The sequence below is a fragment of the Chiloscyllium punctatum genome, chromosome 4 (assembly GCF_047496795.1).
Source record: "Chiloscyllium punctatum isolate Juve2018m chromosome 4, sChiPun1.3, whole genome shotgun sequence".
Classification (NCBI taxonomy): Eukaryota; Metazoa; Chordata; class Chondrichthyes; order Orectolobiformes; family Hemiscylliidae; genus Chiloscyllium; species Chiloscyllium punctatum.
The window spans coordinates 2,474,471-2,486,474 of record NC_092742.1 but is presented as its reverse complement, the minus strand read 5'-3'; the positions used below and the strand labels follow the sequence as shown (position 1 = coordinate 2,486,474).

At 42.6% G+C, this 12,004-nt stretch overlaps 1 protein-coding gene across 3 annotated transcripts in view; it reads left to right on the top strand.

The window, feature by feature from the left end:
- flvcr2a (FLVCR choline and putative heme transporter 2a) overlaps window positions 1-12,004 on the top strand; it is a 163,136-nt gene that overhangs the window by 33,259 nt on the left and 117,873 nt on the right. For all 3 annotated transcript variants that reach the window (XM_072567961.1, XM_072567959.1, XM_072567960.1), the window contains exon 2: window positions 9,805-9,946. In XM_072567961.1, coding sequence (XP_072424062.1) covers window positions 9,805-9,946 — 142 coding nt within the window. The remainder of the gene's footprint in view (window positions 1-9,804; window positions 9,947-12,004) is intronic.

The window sequence follows — 12,004 nt, the reverse complement described above, 5'->3', positions numbered from 1 at the left end:
ATGTTGCGCCAACTTGTGAACTATTCTCAGCTCGTCCCTCTACACTATCCCAAAATCATTCTGTGCTTATCCAAGGATTGTTTAAATCTCCCTAATGTGGCTGAGTTAACTACATTAGCAGGTAGGGCATTCCATGCCCTTACCACTCTGTGTAAAGAACCTGCCTCTGACATCTGTCTTAAATCTATCACCCCTCAATCTGTAGTTATGTCCCCACGTACAAGCTGACGTCATCATCCTAGGTAAAAGACTTTCACTGTCTACCCTATCTAATCCTGTGATCATCTTGTATGTCTCTATCAAATCCCCTCTTAGCCTTCTTCTTTCCAATGAGAACAGACCCAAGTCTCTCAGCCTTTCCTCATAAGACCTTCCCTCCAGACCAGGCAACATCCTGGTCAATCTCCCCTGCACCTTTTCCAATGCTTTCACATCCTTCCCGAAATATGGCAACCAGAACTGTACATAATATTCCAAGTGTGGCCACACTAGCGTTTTGTATAGTTGCAGAATGATATTGCGGCTCCGGAACTCAATCCCTCTATCATTGAAACCTAACACACCGTATGCCTTCTTAACAGCATTATCAACTTGGATGGCAACTTTCAGGGACTTATGTACATGGACTTCAATATCCCTCTGCACATCCACATGACCAAGAATAGTGAAGGGGACAAAGCAATCAACAACGTCTCCTAATGTACAAGTGACTTGGAAAAGGAAACAAAAGAAACACAGGGATTGTGAAAAGAGACTGGCAGCAAACATGCAGGAAATACCAAAGTCTTCTGTATGCATACGAATAGTAAAAGGTTGATAAAAGGAGGAGTAAGGCCAATTAGGCACCAAAAATAGGGAGTTACACCTGGAGGTGGGGGCCATGGCTGAGATATTAAATTAATATTGTACACCTGTTTTACCTACAAAGCAGATGTTGCCCAGTCAGTGGAGTCAGAGAAGGAAAAGCAGTTAGGTGAAAGGTTTAAAATTGATAAGGACGATGTATTGGATAAACTATTGTACTTTAGGTGAAGAAGGTACTGGGGCTGGATGAGGTGAATCCAAGGATGTTGAAGGGCCCGAGAGGTGAAATTGCAGAGGGACTGGCATCAATTTTTCAATCTTCCCTGGAATCCAAAGTTCGGAGAATTATAAACATTACAACTTTCTTCAAAAATGTTTATGGAGATTAGCCCAGCAATTACAGACCCATCAGATTAATGTCAATGTGGGGAAACTTCCAGAAACAATTATTCAAGGTAGGATGAATAGTCACGTGGAAATTATAGTTTAATTCGGAAGAGCCAAAACAGAGAAATTCAGGCAAAAGCATATCTAATTAATTTGCTGGAGTTTATTTGAAGGGATGACCAAGAGAGTTGATGAGATTAATGCTGTTGATGTGGTGTAGATAGACTTCCCAAAGGTGTTCAATGGAGAGTCACACACCAGAAGAAAATGATAGGTCATGAAATAAAAGGGACAGTAGTAACATGAATATAAAATTGACTGTATGATAGGAAATAGACAGTAATGGTCAATGGATATTTTACAGGCTGGAAGAAGGTTTGGAGTGGAGTTCCCCAGGGTCGTTATTGGGACACTTGCTTATTCTGAGATCTAATAATGATCTGGATCTTGGTGTGCAGGGGCAGTTTCACAGTTTGGGGAGGGCAATAAACTTGGAAGAATTGTAAACTATGAAGAGATAATGTGAAACACCAAAAGGACATTGAGAAGTTGGTGTGTGGGTGGATAGGCAGCAGGTAAGGTTCAATGCTGAGAGATGTGAGCCACCACCTTCTCAAGGGAAACTTGGGACAGACAGTAAATGCTGTCCAGCCAGCAATGGCTACATCCATGAGCGAATTAAAAAAAAGGTATAGAAAAGAATGGTCCATTGGGCAGAGGTAGTATAGATTTAGGAAAGGGAAATCATGTATGATAAACTTGTTTGAGTTTTATTTGGAAGAATAACTTGTTGCACAGACAAAGGAAAGCCAGTGCATGTGGTGCACCTGGGATTTTCAGAAGGCTTTTGATAACATCCTGTTGAATCATAGAATCACACAATACAGAAGAGGCCTTTGGCCCATCAATTCTGTACTGCTGAAAACAGGAATTTGAGCATGGGATTGGGGGATACGCTGGCAAGAAGTGAGAATTGGTTAATAGGCAGAAAGCAGAGAGTGGGAATAAATGGATCATTCCCAGGATAACAGGTTGTCCTAATGGGATACTACAAGGGTCAGGGTTAGGTCCACATTCGACATCAATGATTTGGAAGTGGGTAATGCTGTAATATTTCTAAATTTGCTGATAATGGGTGGGAGTCTAAGAGGTAAGGAAGAAGCGAGGAGTCTTCAACAGGACTTGGTCAGGCTCAGTGAGTGGGCTAGGACATGGCAGATAGAAAATAAGAGTAAATATGAAATTATTCACTTGGGTAGAAAAGTAGGAGTGTAGGGACCTGGGGTGTCCTTGTCCATAAGTCACTAAACGTTCGTGTGCAGGCACAGCAAGTAATTAGGAAGGCAAATTGCTTATTTTTGTTCATTCTAAGGGGATTTGAGTTCAGGAGTGAAGATGCCTCGTGCTGCTTCTCATGATGGTGGCTGAGAGCCTCCATGCCCAGATTCAATTTGGCCTATGATAGAAATAATTGGAACTTGAAACAGGTGAGCAAAAACAGCCACTGGTCTGCTAATTCACACTCCTTGTTCATTTCAAACTAAACACTTGCAAAAAATGTTATATGTTTATTTTCAACTTGTTGCTTTAGCGTGAATACTTCAATTCCACTCCTTATGGTTATCAATGACATTTCGTACCTTTTTTGGTTTTGATTTTATTTTCTGTGTTTCATTTGTCAGCTTTTTTTTCATTTTTTTCAGTGCTCATCCCTTTCTCCAGTCACTGTGTTCAGCTGCATATTTATAGATCCTTAGTGAGGAATTAGCGAAAACTGAGTCAAAATCTGCTGCAAATCTGGTTCCAGCTTTCCTGGTGTTGACTGACATATAAATCCAGTATCTTATAGGAGGGCTTTGTTTCTGTAATCCCAATGCTGCACAACCAAGTACAATCTTAGCTGCGCGAAAGTGGGTATAGCAGATGCTGGAGATCAGAGTCTAGAGTGGTGCTGGAAAAGCACAGCAGGTCTGGTAGCATCCGAGGAGCAGGAAAATTGACATTTTGGGCAAAAGCCTTTCATCAGGAATGAGCAAGGGCTTTTGCCCAAAATGTCGATTTTCCTGCCCCTCGAATGCTGCCTGACCTGCTTTGCTTTTCCAGCACCACTCCAACCTTAGCTACGTCAGGGTTAAACAACAAAATCTAGCAACCAGGTTTCTTAAAAAACGAAACCCTTTATTATCAAAGCAAAACTTAGTGAAGATGCAGTAATTGTTTAATATAGACAGTCAAAAAACAAGTGTAAATGCTTATCCCTCTAGTCTCAAAACGTAGACATACGCATGAACTTTATGGAGAGAGGGGAAAACAATGATTTCTGTGCAGAGATTGGCTTTCTGAAAAAACTACTGTGGCCAGTGAGTTATTCTTGAAGGCAAAGGTCAAAGAAGATAATGTTCCAGGTTTGTCCTGATGTTCATGTTACTAATTACACACATCTGTCTTTGCAGTCCTGTAGACGCAGATTGCTCAGGAAATACAATATTAAAATATTCTTTTTAACTACTCTTTCCAAAGAACAAGTAGGTTCACCCTTAACATACCGAGAAGGTTTTCTTTTGAGAAATGGGAGAGGTCAGCTGGGCAATTTGTTCTAAACAGGCCAGCTGAAGCAGATAAACCAAGTCCCTCTCCAAGCTAGTCCCTGTTCAAACAGTCTCAGCAGGGCTGTGCAGCAAACGAACTGTAATCACCAGAATGTGATCTGTTTAAAATACATGCAGTGTCCACAATGAACTGTCAATAACAACTTTTAAATAAACCACACCAGATATTTCCATTAAACCTGAGATAAATCAATTTTTTTCATAATCCTTCAAAACTTAAGTCCTCCAAGTAGTGTTAAGTCTGAAGTGTCTTCATAACTCCATGAAACATTTTGATTGTGAACTCTGGACCACATCCAGCTCTAGTTCCTGATCTGTTCCGGTTTGCAGTCTTTTCCTAATGTTAAACTAGAAAGTTCCAACTCAGTGATCCCTGTCAATGTTTACAGGCAGTTAAAAATCATGGGCTGCTGACATTCACACAACATTAAGTGTATTGTTCGAGATAATTGACAATTACAAGCTTGTAATTCGTAACCAGCAGTTTTTGTTTTTCTAAATCTTTTCTGCCTGAGGCTCTGATTTTAACTGGATGTGATTGATCAGGCAATAACAACACTCCAGAATCTTGCCTAAAAGTCATCTTTATACCAGTCTAACATACAGAGTGATGGCAGATTAATTGACTGTGAGCAACTGAACCTCCTTTGTCCATGTTTAACATCCACATCAGTAATAAAGGTTGTTGTTGATTAGTTTTGGAAGCAGAATTGATATTTTAGTAGTAACCTTCCTGACCCCCCCCCCCCCAAATGTGTAGCTTATAATGTCCCCAGTGATCACAAAAGTTAACATGGGATTGGTGCTGGGTCTGTCATTTATATCAACAATTTGGATGAGAATCTGGGAGGCATGGTTAGTTAGTAAGCTTGTGAATGACACCAAAATGGGTGGAATAGTCAATAGTGAAAAAGGTTATCTAAGGTTATAAAGAGATCTTGATCAGTTGGATTAAAGGGCTGACGAGTGGCAGATGGAAAAATCAAAAATAAAACTGCATATGTTGCAAACAAAAACAGAAATTACTGGAAAAGCTCAGTAGGTCTGGCAGCATCTGTGGAAAGAAATCAGAGTTAATGTTTCAGGCCCAGTGACCTTTCCTCAGAACAGGTCACTCAACCTGAAACATTAATTCTGATTTCTCTCCACAGCTGCTGCCAGACCTGGAAGATTTTTCAGCGAATTCTGTTTTTGTTTGTGAGTGGCAGATGGAGTTCAATTTGGATAAGTGTGAGATATTACATTTTGGTAAAACAATAAGGGCAGGAGTTATACAGTTAATGGAAGGGCCCTGGGTTGTGTTGTAGAACAGAGAAACCTAGGGGTTCAGGTACCTGGTTCTTTGAAAGTTGCACCACAGGTAGATAGGGTGGTTAAGAAGTGTTTAGTGTGCTTGCCTTCATTGCTTAGACCTTTGAGCATAGTAGGAGTTTGGACATCATGTTGAGGTTGTACAAGACGTTGGAGAGTCTGGATTAGTGGTGCTGGAAGAGCACAGCAGTTCAGGCAGCATCCAAGTAGCTTCGAAATCGACGTTTCGGGCAAAAGCCCTTCATCAGATGTTGGAGAGGTCTCTTTTGGACTACTGTGTGCAGTTCTGGTCACCCTGCCAGAGAAAGGATATTATTAAATTGGACAGAGTTCAGAAAAGATACACCAAAATGTTGCGAGGAGTGGAGGGTTTGAGTTATAAGGATAGGCTGGAAAGGTTGGGACTTTTTTCGCTGAAGTGAAGTGTAGGCTGATCTTATAGGGGTTTATAAAATCATGAGGGACATAGATAGGGTGAATAACAAAAGTCCTTTTTCTAGGGTGGGGGATTTTAAAATTAGGGGTGAGAGGAGGAAGATTTAAAAGGGACCTGAGGGTCAATATTTTCACACAGAAGGTGTTTTGCATGTGCAATGAACTGACAGAAGAAGTAGTGGATGCAAGTAGTTAGTACAGTTACAATATTTAACAGACATTTAGATAAGTACGTGAATAAGAAAGGTTTAGAGGGATATGGGCCAAATGCAGGCAAGTAGGACGAGTTTAGTTTGGGAAACTTAGTTGTCATGGACGAGTTGGACCAAAGGATCTGTTTCTGTGCTGTATGACTCTTTGCCAGAGGGAACTCTGAACATTGATCCTGTGGCAGTCTTAATGGAGTGATTGTCTAATTCACAGTGCAAATGTCTTTATTTGTGGATCAAAGAGTGATATTTTGTGTAAACATCAGGAAGACTACAAGCTATTGTGGATTTATTAGATATGGTGTTGTTGGAGGACTGTGGAGTTGTCAATATCATGTCTGTCCTCAGAAAGAGAGACTAAATTAATGAGGAATTAACGTTTGTCTGCAGTGGGGCATTGCTGGCTGGGCCAACATTTATTACCTGTTCCAGCTGCAGGAAGAGCGTTGTTGGCAGATATATGGAAATGCTTATGGATGTAGTGCCAATCAAGCGGCTGCTTTGTCCTGAATGGTGTCAAGGTTCTTGAGTGTTGTTGGTGCTGCAATCATTCAGGCAAATGGCGAGTATTCCATCACACTCTAGCTTGTGCCTTTTAGACGATGGACAGGCTTTGGGGAGTCAGGAAGTGAGTTACTTGCTGCAGTATTCCTAGCCTCTGATGTGCTCCTGTAGCCACTGTGATTATGTGGTAAGAACAGTTGCCCTTCTAATCAGTGATGACCCCCAGGATAGTGGCAGATTCAGTGATGGTAACATTATGAAATGTTAAGGGGCGATAGCTTAATTCTCTCTTTTTGAAAATGGGCAGTGCCTGGCATTTGTGGGGCATGAATATTATTTTCCACTTATTCGTCCAAGCCTGGAGTCGCAAGTGGTGCTGAACATTGCGCAATGGTAGGCAAACATTCCCACTTCTGACCTTATGATGGAGGGAAGGTAATTGATGAAGCAGGGTCTAGATTAGAGTGGTGCTGGAAAAGAACAGCAGGTCAGGTAGCATCCGAGGAGCAGGAATATTGACGTTTTGGGAAGCAGCTGAAGATGGTTGGGCCTAGGACACTACCCTGAGGAACTCCTGTAGATTTGTCCTGGAGCTGAGATGACTAACCTCCAACAACCATAACCTTTTCCTATTTGCCAGGCATGACTCGAACCAGAGAAGACAACATCCCTGATTATTATAAATTCCAGGGCTAGGGCTCCTTGAAGCCTCACTCAATCTAATATTGTTTTGATGTCAGGGCTGTCACTCCCATCTCCCCTCTGCAATTCAGCTCTCTTGTCCATGTTTGACCCAAGGCTGCAATGAGGTCAGGAGCTGAGTGGCCCTGGGGGAGTCCCAACTGTGCATCACTGAGCAGGTTATTGCTGAGCAGGTACTGCTTGATAGCACTGTTGATGACACCTTCCATCACTTTATTGATGTTCGAGAGCAGACTCATGGGTTGGTAGTTGGCCAGGTTGGATTTGTCCTGCTTTTTTGTGCATGCGATATACCTGGGCAATATTCCCCATTGTCAGGTAAATGTCAGTGTTGTAACAAGAAAATTGAAGGCTGAAACTGTTAAATATCCAGGATCTTTTAAAAGATGATGGCATTCTTCAGAAGATCACTTGAATGGTGATTGGGGAAGTATTGATGGACCAGTAGGAAGCTGGAAGAACACAGCAAGTCAGGCAGCATCAGGAGCTGGAGAAGTCAACATTTCATGTGTAACCCTGAAGAAGGGTTACACCCAAAGTGTTTACTTTTCCACTTCCTAATGCTGCCTGGCTTGCTGTGTCCTTCCAGCTTCCTGCTAGTCTCCCTTAGATTCCAGCATCCACAACAGTTTTTTTGGCTATAATTGGGGAAATATTGCTTATAGTTGCTGGGACTGTAGGAGCAACATTTAGTTGTTTGGCCTTTAGTTTCTGCTCAGTGAGATCATGCAATCTGTGACCTAACTCCATTTTAGCCTTAATACCTTTGGATAACATTATCTGAAAATGTAGAAAATAAGAACAGGAGTAGGCCACTCAGCCCTTCAAGGAGAAAGTGAGGACTACAGGTGCTGCAGATTAGAGTCGAAAGTGCGGTGCTGGAAAAGGTCAGGCAGCATCTGACGAGCAGGAGAGTTGATGTTTCAGGCAAAAGCCCTTGATCAGGAATGAGATTTCTTCAAGCCTGCTCCACCATTCAGTATCATCATAGCTGTTTAACCAAATCAGTTTCCTGTTCCTGCTTTCTCCCCAGTCCCCACCTTTTGATCCCTTTTAGCAGTAAGAACTATATCTAATTCCTCCTTGAAAACATTTGATGTTTTCATCTCAATTGCTTTCTAAACCAGGGAATTTCACTGGGTGGAGAAATTTCTCCTCATCTTCATATTACTCGATTTCCTTAGACTGCGACCCCTGGTTCTGGATGCCCCAGTCATCAAGAACATCCTGTTTGTCCTATACAATGTTTCTTACTGAACCTGCAGGGTACCTTGTGGATTACATTTGACCTGTTGGATGTGGGTGTTGGTCTTTGATTTTTTGACGAAACGTCTGCAGAAAAACACATCAGCTTGGTGAACGAATCTATGACCTCAATGTGTTCGATGCCAAGGAAGTGGGTGAACGGGAGCAGCCATTGCAGGAGGAGAGTGACAACACTAGGGAGGAAGAAGCTGTCCTTGTCCATGACAGGGCCCGCTGCATTTGGTGCGACACACCAGATGTGACCTGATTGCTACCTGGTTCCAGTGCCTGAGAGCTGTGAGCAGTAACCCTCATGGAATGGGGAATAGTTACATAGAACATAGAACATAGAAAAATACAGCGCAGTACAGGCCCTTCGGCCCTCGATGTTGCACCGACTGAAGCCTACCTAACCTACACTAGCCCAATAACCTCCATATGCTTGTCCAATGCCCGCTTAAATGACCATAAAGAGGGAGAGTCCACCACTGCTACTGGCAGGGCATTCCATGAACTCACAACCCGCTGAGTAAAGAATCTACCCCTAACATCTGTCCTATACCTACCACCCCTTAATTTAAAGCTGTGTCCCCGAGTAACAGCTGACTTCATTAGCGGAAAAAGGTTCTCATGGTCAACCCTATCTAACCCCCTAATCATCTTGTATACCTCTATCAAATCTCCCCTAAACCTTCTTTTCTCCAATGAGAACAGCCCCAAGTGCCTCAGCCTTTCCTCATACGATCTCCCTCCCATACCAGGCAACATCCTGGTAAACCTCCTCTGCACCCGTTCCAATGCCTCCACATCATGATGCTGATCATGATGCTCGCATTTTGATTGCATTGTGGGATTGACCTGCAGCCTCTGTCGGTTTTGTGTGTGTCTGCTGTCTGTAAATAAAAGTTTGTGTTTGGGACTGTCTGCTTACTTGCCTGAAGGTGTAATTCCCTGACTGGGCCTCCAATGGGCACTGGGACAGAATAATGGTGACTAAGAGAGGATGTTCAGATTGGCTGTAGTTAAGGACAGGTAAACTGTGGGGCCTGGTGGATGAACAGTGACCAGGTTGAGAAGATGGGGTTGGATCTATGAGGGAGTGTCTGCATGCCAGCTGTGTGCTATTGGCAGTGGGTAGTATGGCTGCTGTCCCATGATGTTGGTGAGGAGCAATGCTGGATTGCTAACACTGATTGCCAGTGCTCATCCAGGGGCACAGCCAACATTTACAGATGGTGCAGGATGCTGGTCTTTCAGCAAGTACTCACTGGATGGTCAGTGATTCTGGGATGGAGCCAGAATTGGACGTCACTGACTCCATGGGGAGGTGAGCAGTTGGTGGTTAATGAAGTGAGTTTGGTAACATGCCGTGAGGCAAATTTTCCAGGCTTGGTGGTGGAAATCCTTCTATAAAACCTGACACATATAACCAAAACTGTAAGATTGAGCCCAACCTGCTGGTTCATGATAAATGGTACGACCGAAGCACACAAATGTCTTTCTACACTGTTCTCATGTTCTGTACTCCCAGTAATGTGAGTAATTGTAACTTGTAAATGGCTTGTCATTCATAACTGTTGTCTATTGTCTCTCTACAGATGGGAGTTGCACTGGGATTTCTTATTCCCCCCATAATTGTACCAAATGTGGATGACTTGGATCAATTGACTTACCACATCAACATCATGTTTTATGGCACTGCTGCAGTAGCAACTCTGCTGTTTATCCTTGTTATCCTCGGTAAGGTACTAAATGAGCTAAGGACATACTATCTTAGAAAAACAGCATGTTCCATCATCAGAAAATGTTATTGCTAAACTGGTAATCCAGAAACCTTGTCTAATATTCTGAGGACATGAGTTTGAATCCTACCAAGGCAGAAAGTCAATAAAAATCAGGGATAAAAACCTATTAGCTAGACCATGAAACCATTGTTGATTGTTGTAAAACCCCACCTGGTTCACTGATGTCCTTTAGGGAAACAAGCTGCCATCCTTACCTGGTCTGGCCTACACGTGACTGCAGATCTACAGCAATGTGGTTGACTCTCGACTCTCCTCTGGGCAATTACGGATGGGCAATAAATGCCTGGCCTGAGGTGCCCTCAACCCTCATGTTTAATAGTGTGTTATAACTGGAGGTGGTAACTGATGATGTCAGTTGCTGTTTGCTTGTTGCAGGTAATTCCCTTTTGCAACCAATATTTACGTTGCACGGTCTCTGAATATGCTGAACATAAACAGGTTTAACTAATAGAAGGTTATTATGTTTGTCCAGAGTACACAGCAGGGAATGTAAATTAAGCAGAGTCAGTTATTGTTAAACAGTGAATCATAAATTCACTCATCCTTAACGTCAAACATATTGTATTCAACACTACTTCTTAAAGACTTGTTTTTATGTGTTTAATATATAAAAATATGAAACAGGAACAGAAGTCTGTCACCAGGTCTCCCAAGCTTCCTCTGCCAGTTAATAAGACCCCATGGCAGAACTGTTTTTGACGTTTCTTTCCCTTGATCTACCTCTTCCTTAAAAATATCCAATCACCCACTTCCACTGCTTTTTCAGACAGAGTTCCAAAGTCTCACATTCCCACAAGTGAAAAATTTCATTGAATCTTTGTTTATCTGTTTCACTTAATCACTGTCAATAAGATCATCTGTGATTTTTAAAGAGTAACTCCCTTAGTTCCAGATTCTTCCAAAAAAAAATCTTCTCTATTTCTACCTTGTGAAGCTCCCTCAGGATCTTATCCATAAGAACATAGACAGTAGCGTATAGGAACAGGATTAGGCCAGTCAGCCCATCGAGTCTGCTCCCCCAGTCAGTCACAGCTGATATGTTTCTTAACCCTGTTCTCCTGTCTCTCCCCATAACCTTTGATTCCCTTACTAAACAAGAACCTATCTCTCTCTCTATCTTAAATACACTCAATGACTTGACCTCCACAGCCTTTTTGTGGCAATGAGTTCCACAGATTCACCACCCTCTGGCTGAAGAAATTCCTCCTCACCTCAGTTCTAAATGCTCAACCTTCACTCTGCTGAAGTGCCCTCAGGTCCTAGCCTCTCCCACAAGTGTGAACATCATCTCAACATCCACTCTGTCCAAGCCTATCAGTATTCTGTAAGTTTCAATCAGTTTCTTCCCCCCACCCCCCACAACCATCCTTCTAAACTCCATCTGGTACAGATCTAGAATCCTCTACCTTCCCTCATGTGACAAGCCCTTCATCACCAGGATCATTCTTGTAAACCCCCTCTGGACCCCCCCCAATGCCAGCACATCCTTCCTTAGATGCAGTGCCCGAAACTGCTTTCAGTATTCCAAATGAAGTCCGACCATAGCCTTATACAGCCTCAGCAGGACATCTCTGTTCTGTTTTCTAGCCCTAATGAAATGAATGCTAACATTGCATTTTCCTTCCTAACTGCTAAATGAACTTGTATGTTAACCCTAAGAGAGTCCTAAACGAGGACTCTCAAATCACTTTGTGATTCAGATTTCTGAAGCCTTCCCCATTTAGAAAATAGTTTGCTCTTCTATTCGTCTGATCAAGGTGCATAGCCTCACACTTTCCCACATTGTATTCCATCTCTGCTACTTTGCTCACTCTCCTCACGTGTCCAAGTCTTTCTGCAGCCTCCCCCACTTCCTAAACTCTACCTGTCCCTCCACCTGTCTTTATGCCTTCTGCAAACCTAGCAACAATGCCCCCCGTCCCTTCATCAAGATCATGAATGTATAACATGAGTAGTAGAGGTTCCAACACTGACCTCTGCAGAACTCCACTAG